Here is a 25,793-nt window from a genome sequence, read left to right on the forward strand (position 1 = left end):
CAAGCTGATTTTAGAAGAGGCTGTGGCAATATAACCAAGTTAGATGGATCTTAGCTGGAAGAAGGGAGTCCCAGAGGAATGACTGTGTTTCATTCCCTATGCCAAGGCTGTGGTTCATAAAAATAATGTGGCTAACCTTGAGAAGAACTGGAATCCAAGAACACTTGATTGTACTCCTGTGAAACCAGGAAGCAGTTCTCAAAATAGAGCAAGGAAATACTACATGGTTCAAAATCCGGAAAGGTATATGTCAGTGATGCATCCTATCTCCATACCTGTTCAATCTCTATGCAGAATAGATCATTCAGGAGGCTGAACTTTATGAGGAGGAATGTGGCATCAGGATTGGAAAAGACTCATCAATAACCTGCATTATGCAGATGTTACAAGCTTACTTGCTGAAATAGAGAACAACTGGAGTGTTTGGTATAGAAGGTCAAGGACTGTAGTCCTCAATATGTAGTGAAGTTCACACAATGGAATACTACACTACATTGAAAACAAGGAACTCATGCAATATTATTCAAAATGGGTGACCCTGGAGGACATTATGCTGAGTGAAGTATCTCAGTCACAAAATAGGACTGACCTCGGGCTCAGGAGGAGACTGAGAAAGATGGGTTCAATAATGTATACTGTATTGAAACAGTAAGGGGAGAAAACTGTTTAAAAGACATATGTGATTAGGTATTTTTGCCATGACAGGAGTCCAGAGTGAAGGCTGAATAGTGGAGTGGACCTGGGGGAGGGTTTGTAAAACAATGAAAGAATTTTTCTTTTACTTTTCCAAGATGGTAGTGTAAAAAAAAAATGTAGTGAAGCTCAACCTGAAATAACAAAGTTTCTCACCACTGGGCCAATTGGCAGCATCATGATAGATGAAGAAGAGATTAAGATTGTTAACCATTTCCACTTGCTTGTTTCCACAATCAACACTCTTGGCGCCAGCAGTCAGGAAATCAAAAGACAAATTACATTAGGAAAATCTGCTATCAGGAACCTCTCCAGAGTGCAAAAGGGTGACAATGTCAGTCTAGAGAGCAAGATGAACCTGTTCTAAGTATGGGCTTTGCAATTACTTGCTATGCATTGCAATCTGGACAATGACTCAGAATGATAGAAGACTTGATGCCTATAAGTTGAGATACTGAAGAAAAGTATTGAACATACTTGACTGCCAAGAGAATAAACAGATCTGTTCAGGAGAGGGTGCTACTCCTTGGAGGCAAGAATTTTGACTCTCCATCTCTTAAACTTTATTGCCAGGAGGTGCCAGTCCTTTGATAAGGACAGCATGCTTGGAAGGGTGGAGGGACAGTACAGGAAAGGAAGATACTGGAAGAAATGGATTGACACAGTAACTAGGATAATGGGTGTAGATGTAATGCAGACAATGAGATTGGCTCAAGATAAAGTAGGGTCCAGAACTATTGTACATAGTACATTGTTATGAGTAGCAGGTGACTCGATGGCACATACAACAATAACAAGAACAAAATGTTGAATAACACAAGTCACATCCAAAAAGATGGACTACATAGGATTATTATAACAAAAAGAATTGGTTCATATTCAACCATTTCAGAAGGTAAATGTTATGTACCATTGAATCAGAACTGACACATAATTGACCCTCCAATAGGTTTTCAGAGTTTTGTAAATTACATGGAGGGAGCAGATTGTCTTTTGTTTTCCCATAAACAGATGATGGATTTGAACCATGTGTCTTCTGGTTGGCAGTAAACTCCGCACAACCAGGCTCCCAGAGCTCCCTTTTCCAGGAAGGAGCATGTGATTAAGAACCAATGGTATTAAAGGAGAAGTCCAGGTTACACTGATGACCTTGATGAAAAAGAAGGATTCAGAAATTGGTGAAGTTTCAGTTGAAATATTTCAACTAAATGTACAACACTGGAGGCATTCACTTTCTATGCCAAGAAGTTTGAAAGATAGCTACCTGATCAACCAAGTGAATTCCAAAGAAAGGTGAGTCAACAGTGGATAGAAATTACCAAACAATACAATTAATATTACATGCAAGTAAAATTTTGATGAAGAAAATTAAAAAGTTATTTGAGCAACACATTGACTAGTATATTCTGGAAATTCAAGCCATATTCAGGAGACTGTGTGGAATGAGGGATATCATTGCAGTGAATCCAGAAAGATGTTTACCTGTGTTTTATTGCCTATTTAAAGGTATTCAACTGTGTGATCACAAAAAATCACAGATATTATTCTGAAGAATAGGAATTTCAGAATGTGAGTTCCCCCCCCCCCCACTGTGCTTGTACAGAGCTCATATATAGACCTAGAGGCAGTTATTCAAACAGACCAAGGGGTAATTAACAGTTTATAGTCTGGAAAGGGCACATCAGCTTTACATCCTTTCTGACACTTAGTTTTTACATTGAACAAATAACCAAAGAAGTTGATGCATCAACAATCTGCAATAAGCATACAATACACGCTTTTTAAAAGTGAAGAATATTAGAAGCACTTAAAGAAGATGAAAGATGTGGCCACCCAAGTGGACTAACTCAGTCCTACAAGGACAAATGTGGTATAAAACCATTATTGTAGGATCAGTATGAAGATTCAAGGCAGGAAGAAGGGTGTAAATGGAGGAGTGAGGACGGGGGGTAAAGTGTTAATCATAGGGTTGCACAACTTGATGGGTGGTTGGGGTGAAGGAAACAGGAAGGCTCTTTTGTGGAAAACAACATATTCAAACTTTGTAAATAAATCAGAATAATAATAAAAAAAGATTATGAGCATCCATTAGCATTACATAAAAAGTCCTCAGAACTGGACCAGTAAACAGTATCATGATGCATCAAGAAGAGACTGAAGTTGAGGATTCTATTTTGCTTCGATCCACAATGAATGGCCATGGAAGCAGCAGTCAAGAAACTTAACAACTCAAAGCACTGGGAAAATCTATCACCAAAGATCTTTTAAAAGGGTTTAAGATCAAAGATGGCATTTTGAAGAATTTGAAATATGTCCAACTTAATTGCTTAATAAGTATTTTCAATTGTCTCATATGCATCTGAAAGCTGGACAATGAATAAGGAGATCAAAGAAGAATTGATGCATATGGTCAAGCCTGTGGTGATGCAGGAGGAAGTTCAAGCTATTAAAGTTATTAAAAAAATAAGGCCCAGGAATTGATGGCATACCAATTGACATATTTCAAGTTGGCCAAGAAATCTGGAGGACAACAGACTGACATAGTGACAGGAAAATTGGATGCCAGGATGGTACAGGACCCAGCAGTGCTTAGTTGTATTATACACAAGATTGGTATAAATGGGAGCCAACTTCATGATAACTATCAACAACACAGTAACACTGAGAGTGATATTTAAAAGTTTTAAAAACAAAGCTCTTTCTTGTGAAGATTAGGAAATAAGTGCTATTAGTTAAAATATTAGAAAGTCTATCTCATCAATCCTTCTCTTTCTCAAGGCATCTGTAAAGCCCCGAAAGGTACTGTCTGGAGGAGGCTGAAAGCCTCTTCCCAGGTAACAGGGGCTGTGCTGGATTGCAAGCAGTCATTGTTGGTGCAGTCAACAGGTACTCAGCTCTGTATTCAGGAACCAAAGAAGAGTATAAGTGACTGCGTTAGGCATGTAGGAGAGGAGAGAAGTAGGGATTTGGAAAAGTGCTTTGACAAGACAGGGCAAAAAGCAATGCATCTCACAGCAATACTCACACAACTTCTTCTATTGTTTCAATTAAACATCAAGAGTGAAAATTGAGAAGATAATGAAATAATAATTTTCAAACCAATGAAGTTATGTATTAAGTGCAAGAGGGTGGAACTCAGAAACTGACTTGGGTCCAAATTTGGGTTCTGTCCTGACTGCCTGCCTGTGAAATCTTGGACAATTTTGGACAATCTTGGACAATATCTTGTTTGTTAAGTGGGAATAATATCAACCCTGGAGAATTCTTGAAAGTATTACACTACAAGCAGACAAAACATGTCAGCTCAAGGTAGATGGTAATTAAGTGTTTATAATCATCTTTATTCTGTGTTTCTACATTCTGTGGGTTTGGTGCAAAGCAAGATTAAGAAAGGTTGTTTTTTTTTAATTTTTAATACATCCAGGGTGTTAGACATTGGACAATGGAGAGGAACTGAAATGTAGAGGTCATCTTTTACGTATCATGATAAAAAAAATTATTCTTACACACAATGAGTATCCCATGAAGGTCGCCTTTTAAAGTCAGATAAGATGTCATATGCATGAAGTGCTGATTTTTCCACATGCTTTTCAACCCAAACAGATAAAACATTGTACTCCTCCAGAGTATATATTTTTATCTGAAAGGAAAAAAACCCAAACAACAAATAAATTACAAAATTGTTGTATACTGCCAAGTCCATACCTTTTCAGTTTAATTTGCAGAATAGATCATTTGAGGGGCTGGGCTTTATGAGAAGGTATGTGGTGTGACACAACCTTGCTTGCTTGAACTGAGGAGGACCCAAAGCACTTGCTGCAGAAAGTTAAGAACTGTAGTCTTCAATATTGATTGATGTTCATAGCACCATCATTCACCATCACAAGAACATGGAAACAGCCCAGATGACCGACCACGAATGAGTGGATTGAGAAGTTGTGGTACATTCATATACAGCATGCAGGAGCAATGATTTTGCAAATTACTACCTAACTTGGGAGGGACTGGAGAACATTATTCTGAATGAACTAACTCAGTCTCACAAGGACAAATACTGTATAAAACCAATATTATAGAGTGTACATAAGGATCCAAGGTGGTGGAGGGGTGGCGAGGGTGGAAAGAGAGGGGTGAGGATGGGGGGTTAAAGTGTTAATCATAGGGTTGCGCAAGTCTATGGGTGGATGGAGAGAAGGAAATAGAAAAGGTCTTGTATGAAAAACAGGTATTGAAACTCTGTAAAGAAATCAGAATAAAAAATTTTGTAAAAAAAGAAAACAAAGATTCTTCTTTTTTTTTCCTTGAAAACAAAGATTCTTACTACTGGGTCCATTGGCAGCACCATGACAGATGGAGAGGAGACTGAGGTTGTTAATAATTATAGCTTGCTCAGATCCACAGTCAACACTCTTGGCACCAGCAATCAGAAAATTTAAAAAGGCAAATTGCACTGGGAAAATCTGCTGTCAGGGACCTCTCTAGAGTGCAGAGAAGCAAAGATGACAGTCTAGAGACTAAGATGCTCCTGATTCACGCCATGGTCTTTGCAATTACTTGCTATGTATCAGAGAGCTAGATAATGACTAAGGATGACAGAAAAAGAATTGATGTCTTCGACTTGTAGGGCTGAAAAAGAGTCTTGAACATATATTCCATGGACTGCCAAGAGAACAAACAGGTCTGTCTTGGAGAAGGTGAAACTAATTTTCTCCTCAGAGGCAAGGACTTTTAAGCTCTGTCTCACATATTTTGGGCACATGGCCTGGAAAGACCGGTCCTTGGAGAAGGACATCATGCTTGTAAGGTTGAAAGGACAGAGCAGGAAGGAAGACTCTGGAAGAGATGGATTGACACAGTAACTCGAGCAATGAGGGTAGGTGTGTCAGAATCAGTGAGATTGGCTCAGGACAGGGCACACAACAACAACAACAACAACGACAACTCTCAAGTCAGAACCAACCCTTAGCTGACCTTCCAACAGGTTTTTCAGAAGCAGTAAATCACATAAGAGAATCATCCATCCTTCTCTATCAGAGGGAAGTACCCATGCTTTTCTCTCAGAGCATTTAGTAGATTCAAATCATGTACCTTTGTTTTGGCAAAATAATTCTTGACCAATAAGCCACCAGAGCTCAATAACAAAATGTTGTTGTTTTTAAGTGCCGTTGAGTCACAGGCGACTCATAGTGACCCTATGAAGGAGAGTCCTCAGCTCTTGGGTGTCTTTCATCCTCTCTCCAGGTTCATAGGGTTTCCTGAGGCAAGCTATTATGGAAGTGGATGCCACTCCTCCTCCCAACAATAACAAACTAAAAAGTTAAATATACATATCAATGCATACCTTCATATATACACAGAGACTGTGCAAGCTAAAGCATCTTGCTATCCAGGTGCAAATGCAACTAAGATGGCGATTTCAAATTAGTTGGATGGAAAGCGTAATGATCAAGATGTTCTAGGTCTGTGGCCCTCAAACAATATGAGACTTGATGATGGGTTATTTAATTGCTGCACAACAATTTTTCTTATGAGAATGAAGAGAATGAGTCTTTCTCTCTTTTTAGTGTTTCCTTGTCTCTCTCTACCGAGAAACAAGGAAACTCTGATGGCCTAGGCTATAGGGAACTGCACTGCTATCTCAAAGGCCAGTCTCGCAGGCTGTTTGAATTCACTGGCAGCTCTGAGGGGTAAAGATGAGAAATCTCTTCCCCTGTTATTTACAGCCTTGAAACCCTCTGGAGGGTCAGCTATGAGTCAGTCCAACTTGACAGCAATGAGTGAGCGTGTGAGACATAAAAAACAACAGAAAATATCAGCAGACTGCTAGGCCTCATTCTCCTCAAGCAACCACAGAAAATATAATGGGGAACTGGCTAGAGAAGGGAGACGGGAGTTAAGGAAAATAATGGATGGAAAATACTTGTACTAGAATAGGTAAAGGGAAGTTTGGTCTGAAATGAATATACAATCAAATATTACCTATATTGCAATTAACTTTTTGGACAAGATATACACTGTGGATTAAATGGGACAAGGAAGTGGGAATAAAAGAGGAGGGGGAAACCAGAAAAGATGAGTGAAGTTAAACAATAAGGGTTTGCTTTAGCATTATAAAAAGTTAATTACAATAATCAATGGGAATTAAAGCCTATGAATTATTTTTGAAAAAACTAATGTGTTTCATAAACTTTCACCTTTCATTCAAAGTTTTAAAAATTAAGAACCTCCTAAAACCAAGAATACATATTTGTAAGTACATAATGTGAAAGCTGTATAATGATACTCCATGATCTGATCAACCAAAGAGGTATTGGGCATCACATGTATGACAATAATTCAGAACAAGACGTGCATTACAAAGTGGACTAGGGCAGGGGGAAGGAGGAGGAGGGAGGGAAAAGTGCACCAGTGAATGAATTAAAAGCAACAACACACACAAAAAAACCCCAAAGTAGACTGGGGAGGGGGAAGAGAAGGGATAGGGGAAAAATGGGCAACAATGAGTGAATGAAAACACAACCTTTCTGTAAACTTTTATGAAAATCACAATAAAAAATTTTTTAAACAGTAGAGATTATATATGGAATGCAACACTCCTTAATCCTATCACAGACCTGATCTCATGCAAAGAGAATTTGTCTAAGGTGTGGTTTGTTAACACCTTTTATTTCCAGGGGATGAAAGAACAGATAAGTAAGCCAGGAAGGGGAACAACAGTACCAGCAAAAAAGAATCTCAGGAGTGGAGTGTGTTGTTTTGAGCGCACATCTTTGTACTAGAAAGTTCCTTGATGCCTGGGAAAGCTAAAGATACATGGAAATCTCCAGGGGCCTACAAATGCGGGAGGATGCGAGGAAATTCTTCCAGAATGACAGAGTGAGAGGGTTTTCTATTAGAATTGGTACCCTGAATTAGGACTTCTGGTGGCCTACTGGTAAAAAAAAAAACCTCAAAAAACCCTACACTGCAATCCTGAAGGAATGCGTTTGAATCCACCAGCTGCTTCTTCAGAGGTTGATTGATCTCCTCTCCTGAGATTAAACTGCCTCTGAAAACCTGCCAAAGAGTCTTTCTGACTCTACAGAATAAAAGAATAAACTGTAAAGGAATAATTTATCAACCAATCAAAACCGTTTATGTTTTTGACACTTCCTTATGCCAAAAAAGGGAGGGGGAGAGGAGATTAATTGTTAAAACATTTGATAACTTTCTTATGTTGCTGTTGTTGATTGCCTTCAAGCACTTGCTGTTAAGCATAACTCTTAATGACCCTATGAACAAAAAAGATGATGCCTCGAGGGAACTTGGAAGAATCTGTTCTCAAAAACAATGTATTAGAATTTTTTAAATAAGTTAGTATCTTAAAAAAAAAAGACCTGAAGCCTTATTATAACTATCATCTTTTCTCAGAGTTTATGGTTTTCAGAGGCATGCTGTTTAGGACGTGGATGCCACTGCTGCTTCCAAACCTGTCTTATAGCAGGATTAAATAACTAAGACACAAGGTTCTATTGCATAAGATGTTTTTCCAAAACTGTGAAGTATCTCCAAGTGTGCTAAGAGTCCAAGAAAGCAAGCCCCTACCTTCAGCACCAATTGAATCTCTCTGCAGGGTCTCTGAAGGACAATATTTATTTAGGAAAAACCATTCTTTCATTTCTTAGTCACAGACGTTCATTCTTCCAAGAGGTCAATTCTTGAGTTTCTATCATATACCCTTCCCTTCAAAAATAAGAGGCCTGTCTTGTGGAGCTATTTGATATATAATTAAACATTCAGGTCTTTCTTTTTATTCTTAACTTTCCTTCTACTTTGCTTTGGATAATAATCAGAGATATGCATTAAAGTAAGAGTATATTTCTATTCTGCTCCTTTTCCATCTCTTTCAGGCTGTTTTGAAGTTGGAGTTGTAATACGCCATCTTATAATTATTTCCATGGCAACAAGCTGAGAGAAAACAAACAAACATGAGGTTAAGACTTCACTGCAGGAAACAAGCAGATGGAAAATGAGGCTGCAAAGGAGAAAAACCTTTATTTAAACAAAAAAAATCACTTAAAAAATAAGAATGAAACATGGGAAATTAGCCAAGAGCAGGTTAGACAAGAAAAAACTGTTTCTATCATGTTACCTTTTCTATTGACATTACTACCAAGCTTGCCAGTATACCTCATCTTCAAAGAAGAACATAACCTAGGCTGTGGATATTTATCAAAGGTTGTTGTTGTTGTTGTTATGTGCCGTCGAGTTGCTTGTGACTCATAGCGACCCTATGTACAACAGCCCTAAACCCTGTCCTATTCCTTTCCAATCTTATTATCTCTGACTCACCTATCCCCATTACCCCAGTGACTGAATCAATCCATCTCATCGAGGGTATTCCTCTCCTGCGTTGTCCCTCCACCCTCCCAAGCATAAAGTCCCTCTCCAATGACTGATCCCACCTTGCAACATGTCCAAAGTATGTCAGATGAAGCTTCAGAATCCTGGCTTCAGCAGCCTGGCTTCACCCTCTCCACGACAAACTTCTTTGTTCTTCTAGCAGTCCATAGTATAGTCAATACTCTTCTTCAGCACCACAGTTCAAAGGCATCAACTCTCCTTCTATTATCCCTACCTCTCTGATGTATAGCAAATAATTGCAAAGACCATGGCCTGTATCAGGCACACCTTAGTCTCCAGACTGACATCTTCAGTACTTTGGAGAGGTCTCTGACAGTAGACTTTCACAATGTAATCCGTCTTTTAATTTCCTGGCTGCTGATACCAAGTGTGTTGATTGTAGAGCCAAGCAAATTGAAGCTGTTTACAGTATCAATCTCTTCACCATCTATCATGATGCTGCCAATCATTCCAGTGGTGAGAATCTTTGTTTTCTTGATGTTGAGCTTCAATCCATATTGAAGGTTGTAGTCCTTGGCCTTCTGCAGCAAGTGCTTCAGGTCCTCCTCAGTTTTAGCAAACAGGGTTGTGTCATCTGCAAAATGCAGATTCCTCCAATCGTAATGGCACAGAAAATATGAAATGGACTCCAGTTGATTGCTGAGGTTCATACCAACATGGACACATGAAGCTTTTCTCTCCTGTCCAGTGGTAGTAGGAGAAGGTTCATTGAAATTAACTCAGAGGGAAGTCACATTATCAAAAAGAACTGGTAGACAAGGAAAAATTTTAGAAAGTATCATACAAACAAGAGTAATAAAGGGAGAGGTTCAAGCTGTGTTGACAGCATTAGCAAAAAACAAGGCTCCATGTTAATTGACATGTTTCAGCTAACAGATGAAGCACTAGATGTGCTCTCTTGTCTATGCCAGGAAATTTGGAGATCTGTTGACTGGCCAAATGACTGGAAGAGAACCATATTTATTGTCATTCCCAAGAAAAGGGATTCAACAAAACGTGAAAATAATCTAATAATATTAAACAAATGCAAGCAAAATATTGCTAAAGATCATTTAAAAATGGTGAGAATTAACTGGGAACTGCCAGATGTTCAAGGTAGGTTTAGAAGAAGTCGTGGCAACAGGGATATCACTGCTGATGTCAGATGGATTCTGGATGAAAGCAGACAATAACAGAAGAATGTCTTTTTGTATTTTATTGAATATGCAAAGGCATGTAACTATGTGAATGATAACAAATTATAGCTAACACTGAGAAGAATGGAAATCCCAGACCATTTAATTGTGTTCATGTAAAAATTAGGCCTAGACCAATAGATTGTTGGATGAACAAAGCAAGGGAACACTAACTGCATGGTTTAAAATTAAGAAATATGTGCATTATGGTTATATCTTCTCTCAATATGCATTCAATCTGTATACAGAGAAAAGTACTGTAGAAGCTGGACTCTGAAAAAGAATGTGGCATAAAGATGAGAGGAAGACTCAAGAATACACTATGTTATGCAGATGACACAATCTTGCTGAAAGTGTGCTTGCTGCAGAAGGACAGAGAATACAGCCTTCAATATGGATTGCATCTCAACACCAAGAAAACAAAAATTCTCACCACTGGACCAATAGGCAACATCATGATATAGAGTAGAAAGATTGAAACTTTCAATTATTTCACTTGTATTCACAATCAAAACCCTTGGTATCAGCAGTCACGAGATTATGAAACATATTGCACTGGGAAAGTATGCATTAAGGAACCTCTCTAAATTATTGAGGAACAATAATACCACTTTTTTCCCCACACCCTTCCTAATTTTTAAAAATTTTTTTTTCTACTAGTTTACTTACAAAATTCAAATACAAATTTGAACAAATTCTTTCCATGTCTCCCACCCCCCCATCAAGTTGTGCAACCAAATGATTAATCCCCTCTTCCCCCTGCACATCCACATCCCTCTGCTTCCAGCCTCTCCCACCCCTCCTGATCCTTATACTCATTCTACAATAATGGTTCTATACAATATTTATCCTTATGGGACTGAGCTAGTTCACTCAGCATAACGCTCTCCAGTCCCTCCCAAGTTAGGTAATAATTAAAAAAATTATTGCTCCTGTGTGCTACATAGTAATTCCATTGTGTGACTATGCCATAATTTCTCAATTCATTTGTTTGTGGTTGGACATTTGGGCCGTTTCCATGTTCTTGCAATGGTGAATAATGCTGCTATGAACATTAATGTACAAATTTCAGTTTGTTCCTCAGTTCTCATATTCTCAGGGTATATTTCAAGTAGTGGAATAGCTGGGTCATATGAAATTTCTATGTTCAGCTTTTTGAAGAAGCACCAAACTGCCTTCCAGAATGATTGCACCATTTTACAACCCCACCAACAATGTATAAGAGTTCTTTTCTCACCACATCCTCTCCAACATCTATGGCCACTTTAAGGATTAAGGTGTGCTTGATTTAGACCATGGTCTTTTCAATTACTTGCTATGCATCTGAAAACTGGATAATGAAGAGAGGCTATTTCTTGGACAAAGAGGACTGGTTAAAGGGAGAAAGACCCTGAACTAGATAGATTGACACCGTGTGACTATACGAATGGGCTCAAGTATGTCAGATTGTGAAGATGACACAGGATAGGACAGGGTTCATATCTGTTGTTTATAGAGTCACTATGGGTTGTACTCAAGTCAACAGCACATAAATACAACAACAACAAAGACCAAAAAGCTTTTGCCCAAACAGAGCAAAGGAATACTGCCTGGTTAAAATAAGGAAGGATATGTGTCATAATGGATGGAGAGGAGATTGAAACTGTCAACAGCTTCATCTTGTTTGGATCCACAATTAACACATATGGTACCAGCAGTCAAAAAATAAGGGTACACATTGCACTGGAAAATCTGCAGTTAGGGACATCTCCAAATTATTGAGGAGTGAGTGTCAGTTTGAGGACTAAGGTGTATTTTATTCAGACGATGGTCTTTCTGATTACTTGCTATGCTTCTGAGAGCTGAACAATGAATAAGGATGACAGAAGAAGAATTGATGCCTTTGAGCTGTGGTGTTGGAGAAGAGCACTGAACTTTCTGTGGACAGACAAGAAAACAAACAGATATGTCCTGGAGACGGCACAGCTGGAATGTTCTTTGGAGGCAAGAATGATCAGGCTTCTCCTTACATACTGTAGGCATGTTACTAGGAGGTGCTACTCCTTGGAGAAGGACATGGTATTGGTAAGCGTAGAGGATAGGCAAAGGAGAGGAAGGTTGATTGACACAGTGATTGCTACAATGGGCTCTTGTGTGTTGGGAAGTGTGAGGATGGCACAGGATTGTTGTTGTTATGTGCCACCGAGTCGCTTGCGACTAATAGCGACCCTATGTACAACATCCCTAAACTCTGCTCTGTCCTGTGCCAATTGCACCGTCTCCAACACACCCATCCCGATTACGCCAGTCACTGGATCAATCCACCTTATAGGGGGCCTTCTCCTTCTGTGCTGTCCCTCTACCCTACCAAGTATGATGTCCCTCCCCAAGGACCTGACCTCCTTACAACATGTCCAAAGTATGTCAGATGGAGCCTTAGAATCGTTGCCTCCAAGGAGCAGCCCGGTTTGACCCTTTCCAGGATGAATCTGTTTGTTTTCCTAGCAGTCCACGGTACCCCCAATATTCTTCTCCAGCACCACAGCTCAAAGGCATCGATTGTCCTTCTATCCTCCTTAGTCATTGTCTAACTCTCTGACACATAACAAGTGAGAGCAAAGACCATGGCCTGTTATCAGGGGCATCTTAGTCTCCAAAGAGAGACCATTGCTCTTCAGTACTTTGGAGAGGTCCCTAACAGCAGACTTTCCGATTGTAATACGTTTTTTAATTTTCTGTCTACTGGTGCCAAGAGTGTTGACTGTGGAGCCAAGCAAACTGAAGCTGTGAACAATCTCATTCTCTTCACCATCCATCCTGATGCTGCCAATTGGCCCAGTGGTGAGAATCTTTGTCTTCTTGACATTAAGCCTCAATCCATATTGAAGGCTGCAGTCCTTGACCCTCTGCAGCAAGTGCTTCAGGTCCTCCTCAGTTTCAGCAAGCAGGGTTGTGTCATCTGCATAACGCAGATTGTTGATAGATCTTCCACCAATTTTGACCCCACATTTCTCCTCATAGAGCCCAGCCTCCCAGATAATATGTTCTGCATACAGGTTGAAAAGGTATGGAGATAGGATGCATCCCTGGCGTATGCCCTTCCCAATTTTGAACCATGCAGTGTTCCCTTGCTCTGTTCTGACGGCTGCCTCCTGGTCCAAGTATAGCATTAGAACAATCAAGTGTTCTGGGATTCCCATTCTTCTCAGAGTCAGCCACAGTTTGTTATGATCCACACAGTCAAACACCTTTGCATAGTCAATGAAACACAGATAGACATTCCTCTGGTATTCTCTGCTTTCAGCTAAGATCCATCTAACATTAGCTACAATATCCCTAATACCATGACCCCTTCTAAACCCAGCCTGGACTTCTGGGAGTTCTCTGTTGATGTGCTGTTCCAGTCGTTTTTGGATAGGGTTAAAATTCTTTTTCATAGGGTCACTATAAGTCATACTCAACTTGACAGCACCTAAGAACAACAATAACAACATGTGTCAGGGATAGAGATCTCTGGTGATCTAGAGGCAAGAAGCTGTGATGTATTCCCAAAGGCATTTGATCTACCAGCTACTCCACAGGAGAAGGATGGGCAGTTTCCCGTAAAATCAACTGCCTCTGAAAACCAGCCAGAGAGTCAGCTATGGGTTGATTCTGACTCAGCGGTAAACAACAACAACAAATGTGTCAGGGATGTTTCTTTTCTCCATACTTATTCAATCTGTGTGCTGAGCAAATAATTCATGAAGCTAAACTCTATGAAGAGAAGTGTGGCATCAGGATTGTGGCATCATTAACAACCTACAAAATGCAGGTGCTACAACCGCAGGGTGTGAGTAGGACTTGAAATGCTTGCAGCAGAATATCAAAGACTACAGATGTCAATATGGATTACATCTCAACATCAAAAAGACAAAAATCTTCACTACTGGGCCAATAGGCTTTATGATCATTGTTGTTATGTGCCATCGAGTCGCCTGTCACTCATAGAGACCCTACGTACAACAGCCCTAAACTCTGTTCTATCCCTTGCCAATCTTAATGTCACTGACAAGACTATCCCATTACTCCAGTGACGGAATCAATCTATCTTATTGATGGTATTCCTATCCTGCTTGATCTCTCATATTTTGGGCATGTTGCTAACAGAAGCTATTCCTTGGAGAGAGACATTATACTTGGAAAGATGGAGGGTCAAAATAAATTCCATGTATGACTTAATCTTTCCAAATGCTACTCATATATGCTATAAAAAGTATATTTTATATTAGTAAAATTTTTGTATTATTTTTATATTAGTAAAAGGAAGCAAAGTTGTGAAGTATTTGTTAGGAGAAGTAAAAAGTCAAATAATTTAATAACATTGAATATGGTGAAAAGACTATTTAGACCTAAAGGAATATAGTATCAGAGTAGAGGAGCATTCATAATTAGTAAAGCAGCATCCAAATTTTCTTAGATTTCATGGTAAAGTGATTATGTGATTTATTATCTAATGTAGGATGCTGAGTATGCATATGACACAACCTTGTTCATCTAAACTGAAAAAGACTTCAAGTCAATGGCTGCAGCCATCTATATGGATTGCCACTTGACAACAAGAAAATGAAAATCCTCACCACCAGAACAGTAGGAAGCATAATGATTGATAAAGACAGGACTAAAATTGTTAATGATTTCAGCTTGCTAGGATCCACAGTCAGCTCCCTTAGCACTGTTGTTGTTGTTACGTGCCGTTGAGTCGTTTGCAACTCATAGCAACACTATGTACAACAGCCCTAAACCCTGCTCTATGCTGTGCCAATCTCATTGCCCCTGACACGCCCATCCCAATTACCCGAGTCACTGAATCAATCCACCCTATCATAGAGGGTCTTCGCCTCCTGCGCTGTCCCTCTACCCAGCATGATGTCCCTCTCTAAAGACCTGTCTCTCCTTACAACATGTCCAAAGTATGTCAGATGAAGCCCCAGAATCCTTGCCTCCAAAGAGTAGCCTGGTTTAACCCTCTCTAGGATGAATCTGTGTTTTCTTGGCAGTCCGTGGTACATTCAATACTCTTCTCCAGCACCACAGCTCAAAGGCGTCAATTCTCCTTCTATCCTCCCTAGTCATTGTCCAACTTTCTGATGCATAACAAGTGATTGCAAAAACCATGGCCTGTATCAGGTGCACCTTAGTCTCCAGAGAGACACCGTTGCTCTTGAGTACTTTAGAGAGGTCCCTAACAGCAGACTTTCCCATCGTAATACATTTTTTTATTTCCTGTCTACTGGTGCCAAGAGTGTTGACCATGGAGCCGAGCAAACTCAAGCTGTGAACAATCTCAATCTCTTCACCATCCATCCTGATGCTACCGATTGGTCCAGTGGTGAGAATTTTTGTCTTCTTGACATTAAGCCTCAGTCCATACTGAAGGCTGCAGTCCTTGACCCTCTGCAGTAAGTGTATGAGGTCCTCCTCAGTTTCAGCAAGCAGGGTTGTGTCATCTGCATAACGCAGACTGTTGATAGATCTCCCACCAATCCTAACGCCACACTTCTCCTCATAGAGCCCAGCCTCTCGGATAATCTGCTCTGCATACAGGTTGAAAAAAGCACTAGCAGCCAGGAATTCAAAAGAGGAGTTGTATTTTGGAAAATCTAATGTCAAGGACTTCTTCAGAGTGCTAAAAAGCAAAGATGCCAGTCTTAGAGACTAAGGTGTACCTGATCCAGTCCATGATATTAGTTGCTTGCTATGCATCTGAGAGCTGGACAATGAATAAAGATTACAGAAGAATCATTGTTCAGCTCTCGGAGACATAGCAAAGTAATTGCAAAGACTTTTGCCTGGACTAGGTACACCTTAGTCTCTAGACTAGCATCACTGCTTTTCAGTACTCTTGCAAGGTAGGTCCCTGACAGCCAATTTCCCCAGTGCAATTTGTCTTTTGATTTTCTGGCTGCTGGTGCCAAGAATGTTGAGTGTGGGGCTGAGCAAGCTGCCATTGTTTACAACCTCAATCTCTTCCCCATGTATCATGGTGCTGTCAATTGGCCCAGTGGTAAAAATATTTGTCTTCTTGATATTGAGGTGCAGTCCATATTGGGGACTGCAATCCTTGACATTTTGCAGCAAGCAGTCCAGGTTCTCCTCACTTTCAGCAAGTACGGGTTTGGCATAAGCACAATCAAGTGTTCTGGGATTCTCATTCTCCTCTACTGCTGACCACATAAAAGTGCTGTGGGACATAAAATGTCAAGCAAAGTCTAGTTTGTCTTTCCAAGAAGTTAAGAACAGAAGAGCTTACATAAAAATGTAAATTACTGTGGTGGGTGATGGTGTTGTTAGGTGCTGTCAAGTATGACTCATAGCGACCCTATGAACAACAGATCTGAACCCTGCGCGTCCTGTGCCATCCTCATAGTCTCTTGCATTCAAGCCTATTGCTGCCGTCACTGTGTTAATTTATGTGATTGAAGGTCTTCTACTCTTCATTGTCCCTTAACTTTTCCAAGTATGATGTCCCTCCCCAAGGAATAATCTCTCTTAGAAACATGCCCAAAATATGTGAGATAAAGCTTCATCATCTTTGCCTCCAAGGAACCCTCTGATTGTACCTGCTCCAAGACATATCGTTTCTCTTGGTAATCCATGGGATTTTCAGCACTCTTCTTCAACACTACAGCTAAAAGATGTCTATTCTTCTGTGTAGGAGTTCATTATTATTTTCAGAAAGCCATGGAAGAAATGTGGCAGGATAAAAACCAACTAAACAAAACTCAAATGGTTACCACTGAGTTAACTCAACTCATAATTCCTGTGTCAGAGTAGAACTGTATAATTAGACTTTCAAGTTAGGATCTTTCAGAAGTAGATCACCAAACCCTTCTTCTAAGATGTGCCTGGGTAGATTTGAACAAGTCACTTATTGAGTAGTAACCAACCACCTAATTGTTTGTGCCTTGACAAATTAATTTTCATGAAATAAGTACTAATGGAGTTCCTACATGAGAAGTTTCCTCAGAAAGGAGTAAAGAGAGAGACAAATAAGAAGCATTTTCTTTGGGTCTTGAGGACTTAACAAGATTTGGATAGATGGAGAAGAGGAGAAGTAGAATGTGAGGACCTATGTCCAGAGGTAGGGACATGCAGCCAATGAGAATTAATTAAGTAAAGACAGGGCTGAATAGGTGCTTGACTCATAGAAATTGTTTTCTTAAAAGATTTTTTTACTTTTTTCAGTTCAGCAGTAGAAGTATCAGAACCACCACAATCATTTCTGGTTGGCAATGGTTCACGTTTACACCTGGACACCTACCTTATCTACAGCGCTGGTGAGCTCCCAACCAGTTTTGGCTGCCAGATTTTTGAGAGCTTCCACATTTTCATTACTTATGGACACCTAAAATACAAATATTCTCAAAGCTGTGTTTTCAACACAAAGATATATGAAAATATTTTCCGCTCAGTAAATAGGGAGCTCTGGTAGCCTAGTGGTAAGAATCTGTGCTGCAATCTTGAAGGCATATGGTTCAAATCCACCAGCTGCTCCATGCGAGGATGGGCAATCTTCTCCCCTGTGATCACTGCCTCCGAAAACCTGCTGGAGGACCAGCTATGGGTCGGTTCCAACTCGATAGTACTCAATGAAAAACAGAGGAAGTATATGTTGATTGCAAGTGATTTTGTAGAGTTTAGAAATGAACTGTGGCTAACAGAAAGTTCCCTTTCAAACTTTAATTCAGAATTCACACAAGGTAATATACGTTCTGCATATATTACTAGAGAATTCTGGGTAAGGAGTTTCATCAACTCAAAGGCAGGTGGTTCAAATCCAATGCAATCTCTTCCTGTGTGATCTATACACTCTATAAATTGGCTGGAGGTTCAGATATGAGTCAGTTCCAACTTGATGGTGCATAACAACTATCATTCTAATTGGTGTCCTGAGTAAAGACATATTGTACCCCATTTTGCTTTATAACTCACATATAAAAATTAAACTTGGTTTTTTCCTTTGATTTTCATGGTCTGAAACTTTGTGATAACTAATATTTTGCTATTCTATAAAAATATGAGCAGGTAAGCTTGGCGTCCAGCAGAAATAATGATAAGACACCAGATCTCAACACATTTCTTTTTGGCAGAGATTTGACATTTGTAGTTTGGGAACTGTAGATATAATTTTAAAAGCAGTTGAACAATTGGCTTATAAACAATTACTGAGTCTGGCTTTGCTTCATTTGGATGAGCGCTCTCATGGCTCAATGGTTAGCAGTTGCACTGCCAGCCCGAAGGCATGTAGTTTTCTCCCCTGGCTGCTGTGTGAGAGAAGGATGGGCAAACTCCTCCCAGGTAATTTACAGCCTCTGAAAACCTGCCAGAGGGTGATCTACGAGCTGATTCCTATTGAACATCATGCAACAACAATAACAGTTAAATATAATTCACTTTAAAGAAGGAGATTCAGCAATTTAAAAAGTGTGATTCTCACATGAGGAACTCTAAATCATTAAAATGTCACCTGGTTACTTAGATCCCAGTGCACACAGAGTGAAATCTCTTCTTTATAAGAAGTAACATATTTTCTGGCGGGGAAAAAAAAAGAGCATTATATAAGAGTTTTCTTCTCAGCATTTGACACAAGTGTAATCATGCCCTTGTCCAACTCTTTTTCATCATTGAATCTAATTTTTATAATTTGTGTGGTGTTTCAATCTCCAAAGACAAAAACTGAATTTATAAATATATTGATAATAAAAGGCAACAATAATTAAAAATGTAAAAAAAAAATCCCAGAAGCTTTAAACTTAGGTGTCAGAAACACATTTTGATGGAATCATTGCAATTGAAATCCCAAAATAAGTTGATATGTAGACCACTTACCTGCCAAGGCGAATTCTCCTGCGTGCAATTGCTCCACGATATCGTCTAAAATCCTCCTTTAATGAAATAACAAAGGAAAATAAATCCATTTTTTATATCTTAGTGTCTCGGAAGTAATCTGAAAGGTCTAATTAGGGTGTTGTTGTCTTCACATGTACTCTCCTCATCAATCAAAGCTGCCTTTGCTGAACCCAGAAGGCAGATTGTGGATAAAAATTGCAACTATTACAAATATTTTAGTTCTTTTTTTTAAAGTGGAAATTGTTACAATTTCTGTTACCAGAATTACACATATATCCTATACAAGTGCTTTTAAAATAGTGAAAGATGCCATTATTACAATTTCAGAATGAAGATGAAAAATTCAGTTCAGATAAAATGTGTGGCAGTACAGACAACTGGGTGGAAGGAAGTGGGAGAAATGAGTCAGAAAGGAAGACATGTAACCAACAGAAGCATGTGGCCAAGAAGAGGTGAAATTGTAGGGCCTCCAACATCACAGCAAACAATTAATATGGAAAAGAAAGTCCACTTTACTTCAAGATGCTGAAAAGAAAATCAAAGGGAAGTAGCCATAGAGGTTGTTGGTGAGGCAAAAGCATTCTGGAAAGAGTTCTGTACCCACAGTTTTTCCCCAGAATAAGTGGTCTGATTAGTAAACTTCATGTGATAATAACTGACCTTTGACATGGGTTTAATTTTGGGGAAAATGACAAGCTCTTTCTTATCATCAATCACATTATAAATGAGAAAGGCACTGTTGATGTGTCTGCCTTGGCCTTCAGACCATTCCCGACAGTTGAAGGCCTCCACGCGCACTCCAACTTCAACACTGTGAGAGTACCACAGAGGGTGTGAGTTTAGAGGATCAGAGCATCAATGAGCTTCTAGAACCACCACCCCAGTTACCACCACCACCCACCCAATCTTCACCACCCCTCTATTACCACTACCAACACCCCAACCACAATCCCCAAACAGCATCTCCATAATCACCACCAATACCACTACCATCACTACCCTAAACACCACCCCAACCACCACTACCACCCTGATCACCACCACTACCACCTTGATCACCGCACCCCCAAAATCACCATCACCACAGTCACCGCCACCACTCAATCACCAGCACCACCCTAATCACCACTACTATCCTAAACATCACCACCACCACCCCAATCATCACCAATAACCCCAAACAACCCACAACCACAACTACCTTCCAATAATCACCACTACTCCAATTATCCCCTCAATCTTCATTACCCCCACAATCACCACCACTACACCCTTAATCACCACCATCACCACCACCACCACCACTACCACCTCAACCACTACCATCACCACCATCATCACCTAGAGTAACCAAGGAAATGAATACACCCCCTCTAAATCTATGTAGTTATTAAAATTCATTTTCTTGGGTCCATGGATCAGTTTTGGAGCGTTTCCACTTTGTATTCATCTTACAAGTGGTAAAAAGACAACTTAGGCTTTATCTACATTTATGAACACATTTTGATAGGTTAATGACAGTATACTATTAACATTTTTTTTCTAAAAGCAGTAGCTTTATAATAAAAAAAGAATCAAATGTAAAAATCAAGAAGTAACCATGTTGTTGTTAGGTGTCATAGAAATGAGTATGATTTATGGTAACCCTATGAAAAACAAATCTGAATACTGTCCTATCCTGGGTCATCCTCATCTCTGACACACTTGAGCGCATTGCTGTAGTCACTGTGTCAATCCACCTGATTGTGCGTCTTCTCTTTCACCAAACCTTCACCTTTCCAAGCATGATGTTCCTATCCAAGGAATAATCTCTCTTAGTAACATGCCCATAAGATATGCATATAAAACAAAGCTTTGCCATTTCTGCATCCAAGGATCACTCTGGCTATACTTTTCCCGAGACATATTTGTTCATTCTTTTGGCAGTTGATGGGATATTTGGTACTCTTCTCCAACACCACAGCTCAAAGGCATTGATCTTTCTTCTGTCATCTTTATTCATTGTCTAACTCTCAGATATATAGAAAGACCATGACCTGAATCAGGCACACCTTAGTCCTCAAACTGACACCATTGCTCCTCAGTAATTTGGAGAGGTCCCTGACTACAGACTTTCTTTACAATCTCTCCTGAAGTTCAGTGTTGTGAATGATCGGATACAATCCAAACACATGCAAGGAAGACTTGTTAGGAAATAACTATAGATATTATCTTTACCATTGGTGGCCTAGTGGGTAAAGGGTTACACTGCTAACCCAAAGACAGAAAGTTTGAATCTACCAGCAGCTCCAAAGGACAAAGATGGTAATCTCCTTCCATATGACTTACAGTGTTAGAAAACCCACTGGAAGGTCAACGATGTGTTGGTTCCCACTCAACAGCAATGAGTGAATGAATGACCATTTAAAAGAAGAAAACCATTACATGTCGGCAATGAGTTGTGATCGTATTAAATATTTTCATTGTGTCACAAGAGCGACAGAAATAAATGGAGACCAGTTTGGGTCTCACAGTAATAAACGACCATAAAAGTCCATCAGGAATTGGTTGACTTAATCACTGAGATATTTATAAGTTAATACTTATTAATCTGCATTAATTAATGAAAAGTTCTCACATTTTTGTCATTAGGTGCCGGTGAGTGGATTTTGACTCAGTGGACCCACATAACAGAGTAGAACTTCCCCATAAGGCTTTCTTGGGTACAATCTTTTTTGTTGTTCAGGCTGGGGCTGAGTAGATTAAAATCTTTCCTTTAACAGTCACGTGTTTAACTGTGTGTGTGTGTGTGTGTGCACGCACGCGTGTGTGTGTGATAAAAAAATCCCCCAAACCATCAAGCCCACTGTATTGAGTTGACTTTGACTATCAGCAATCCTGTATGGCAGAGTAGGACCTGCCCACAGAGCTTCCAAGGCTACAGACTTTATGTACTGCTGATTTTACAGTCAGAGGCAGAGCACTTAACCGTCATGGCACCAGACCTCCTTGTGCTACTCAGATTCCTTTACTAATGTATATCCACATGAGAGTTACATCAGCAAAACAGGTACAAACTGAGATACCCTTAGCAAATGCTCATTAGGAGACAAAACTAACCCTCACAATGTGAGAATGAGAGCAGAACAAGGAAAGAAAATGTGGGTTTTTTTCTGATTTGAAGATTGAGAGAACAAGGAATGTGGTTTTGCTGATTTTGAAGATTGACTGCAGGTTTTAGGGGGAAAAACATTGGTAGGGGCTTGGTTACTGAATAGTTCTCACACTTATTTAGGATTAACAGGAAAAGAAACATTTATTCCCAAGTATGAATTAGTTTATGCCAGCTTTCTGTGTTCCTAAGGAGCTCTGTGGCATAGTATTATTAAGTTTTGGGCTATTTGCTAAACGGGATGACAAAGCTTTATCTCACACACTTTAGGTATGTTGTTAGGAGGGGGGCTTTTCCTTTGAAAAGAACATCATGCTTAGAAACGTAGAGGGTCAGCAAAAGAGAAATAGACCCTCAATTAGATTAACTGATACATTGACAGGAATGGGCTTTAGTTTGTTAGAGATGATAAGGATGGCACTGGATAGGTTAAAATCTATAGGGCACCTCATAACAGCAACGGGTTGTTGGGACCCACTCACTATAGGTTCCATGGGAAAACAGTGAAGCTTTAAAGCCTTGGAAACTTACTTGTGGAAGATACCACAAGTGAGAACTAACTCAGGGATAGTGGCTTTGGTTTATTTTTCAAATTAGTGCCTAAGTAGATGGAGCATGATGCTTTCAATTGCTTTAAATATATGTGAAAGTTGGATAATGAGTAAGGAAGAATGAAAGAGTGCTGATACCTTTAAATTGTGATGTTGGTGAAGAATATTAAACATACTATAGACTGCCAAAAGAACAAACTAATCTGCCTAGAAAGAAATGTAATCAGAGCAGTTTTTACAGGTAACCATGATGAGACTCTGTCTTACATGCTTTGAGCTTGTTATGAGGAGAGGCAGTCCCTGGAAGAGGAAATCATGCTTAGAAAAGCAGAGTCAGGAAGCAGAAGAAGATCCTCAAAGCATTGGATTGGCACAGTAAATGGAACATGGTCTTAAGTATAGGAGAGATTATGAGAATGGCACAAGATTGAGCAGAGTTGAATCTATTATAGATGAAGTTGCACTGCATTGGAACCAACTCAGTGGCCTCTAACACCAGGAGGATTAAGTAAGTAGTCAAGCACTTGCTCACTAGGAAAAAAGACTCAAGTGCCTTGTAAGACAGACCCAAGTATCTCACTGGAAATGGCCACCACCTTGTATACCTTGCCCCCTGCACATGTGGGTTACCATGAATTTGTATCTACTCCTAGCAACTAACAAGTCTAAAAGTCCTAGACACACTTTACCAGTTCTGAAATGTATTGTTGACAATGGCATTGAAGACAAGACGATCTCCAACTGTGGATGGTCCCCGGAACTTAAACATATCCACAGACTTCAGAAGGGGATGCTTCCCACAGAGGCGACTGAGAAAACAAAGAGGAGGAGAAAGAGAGAAAACATTAATGGTTTTCCTAAACATCTCTCTCTCACTCTTTCTTTCTCTCTCTCAACTGCTGATTCATTTAATGGCTGTAGCAGATAAGTACTCAATATGCTTTCTAAATAAACATTTATTTTCATTCAAAAGTAGAACAAACAAACAAAAGTAAAATGGATGACTGGATTGTGCTGGTAATTGTTCCATACAATATTCACAAAATTTGGCGGGAGAAGAACTACCATCTCCTGAATCTGTGGAATTTTACAAGATGATAGTGCCTTCATTTTACTGGGTGCTGACTGTCCTCTTCTTGTCTTCGCTACTGTGAAAGTTCCTCTGAACAACAAACTGATGTCTTTTGTTCTAGTTGTATATTTCTCCTGAAAAGAACTCAGGTTGTTGGAGACCTTGCCAGCTAACTGAAAGGTTGGCAGTTTGAACCCACCACCTGCTCTGTGGCAGAAAGATGTGGTATTCTGTATCTAACAAGATTTATAACCTACAGATATTTATAGGCTAATGCACCCCCCCAAAAGCAGAATATACCTTCTTTTCCAATGTGCATGGAACGTTCTCCAGAATAGATCACATTCTAGGTCACAAAGCAAGCATCAACAAAGTAAAAAACATAGAAATTATACAAAGTATCTTTTCAGATCACAATGCCACAGAATTAGAAATTAATAACAAGAGAATAAAGGAGAAAAAAATCATACATTTGGAAGATGAACAACAATTTGCTTGAACATGACTGGGTACAAGAAGAAATAAAAAATTAAATTAAAAAGTTTCTTGAAACTAATGACAATGAAGACACTACTTACTAAAACCTCTGGGAGACAGCCAAAGCAGTAATCAGAGGTCAATTTATAGCAATAAGCAAACACATCAAAAGACAGGAAAAATTGCCTATTGACTCTCTAACCCAACATCTCCAACAAATTGAAAAAGAACAGCAAGAAAACCCAACACCCTCTAAAAAAACTGGAATTATAAAAATTAGAGCAGAGATAAATGAAATAGAAAACTGAAAAACAATTGAAATTATCAACAAAACTAGGAGTTGGTTCTTTGAAAATGTCAATAAAATACACAAACCATTAGCAAAACTCACAAAAGAAAAGAAGGAGAAGACACACATAATCCGAATAAGAGATGAATCAGGCAACATGACAACAGAACCAACTAAAATAAAAAAGCTAATATTAGAATATTATGAAAACCTATACTCAAACAAATATGAAAATATAGAGGAAATGGACAATTACTTAGAAATACAAAACCTACCTAAACTGACACAAACTGAAATTGAACATCTGAACAGACCCATTACAAGAGAAGAAATTGAAAAGGTAATACAACTTCCAACCAAAAAAAGCCCTAGACCAGATGGATATACAAGTAAATTTTATCAAACATTCAGAAAAGAACTGTCACCAATTTTACATAAACTATTTCAGAAAATAGAAAAAGATGGAATTCTCCCAGACTCATTCTATGAAGCAAACATATCCTTGATACCAAAGCCAGGAAAGGACACCACCAAAATAGAAAACTATAAGCCAATATCTCTTATGAACATAGATGCAAAAGTCCTGAATAAAATATTGGCCAATAGAATCCAATGATACATCAAGGAAATAATCCATCATGACCAAGTGGGATTCATAACATATGCAAGGATGGTTCAATATAAGAAAAACCAATTAATGTAATTCATCATATTAACAAAGAACAAGAACCACATGATCCTATCAATTGATGCAGAAAAGGCCTTTGACGAAATCCAACACCCTCTCCTGATTAAAACACTCAACAAAATAGGACTAGAGGGGAATTTCTTCAATATAGTAAAAAGTATTTATGAAAACCCGAGAGCCAACATTGTTCTCAATGGAGAAAGGTTAAAGGCATTCCCTTTAAGAACAGGGACTAGGCAAGGATGCCCACTCGCACCTCTCTTATTCAATATTGTATTGGAAGTCTTGGGGATAGTAATAAGACAAGAAAAAGACAGAAGAGGTATATAAATTGGCAAAGAAGAGGGAAAATTATCCCTCTATGCAGATGACATGATAGTGTTCTTAGAAAACCCTAAAGACTCAGCAAGAAAACTATTGGAC

The 25,793-nt window shown here is 39.2% G+C and overlaps 1 protein-coding gene across 1 annotated transcript in view; it reads right to left on the minus strand.

The window, feature by feature from the left end:
- ACOT12 (acyl-CoA thioesterase 12) overlaps positions 1-25,793 on the minus strand; it is a 116,207-nt gene that overhangs the window by 8,680 nt on the left and 81,734 nt on the right. The window contains exons 7-12 of the mRNA XM_006889889.1: positions 23,534-23,653; positions 19,803-19,953; positions 19,122-19,177; positions 18,760-18,823; positions 17,554-17,637; positions 4,200-4,333 (exon numbers count right to left, since the gene is read on the minus strand). Coding sequence (XP_006889951.1) covers positions 4,200-4,333; positions 17,554-17,637; positions 18,760-18,823; positions 19,122-19,177; positions 19,803-19,953; positions 23,534-23,653 — 609 coding nt within the window. The remainder of the gene's footprint in view (positions 1-4,199; positions 4,334-17,553; positions 17,638-18,759; positions 18,824-19,121; positions 19,178-19,802; positions 19,954-23,533; positions 23,654-25,793) is intronic.

Source organism: Elephantulus edwardii, unplaced genomic scaffold (assembly GCF_000299155.1).
Source record: "Elephantulus edwardii isolate Elephantulus edwardi_28Jun2011 unplaced genomic scaffold, EleEdw1.0 scaffold00082, whole genome shotgun sequence".
NCBI lineage: Eukaryota > Metazoa > Chordata > Mammalia > Macroscelidea > Macroscelididae > Elephantulus > Elephantulus edwardii.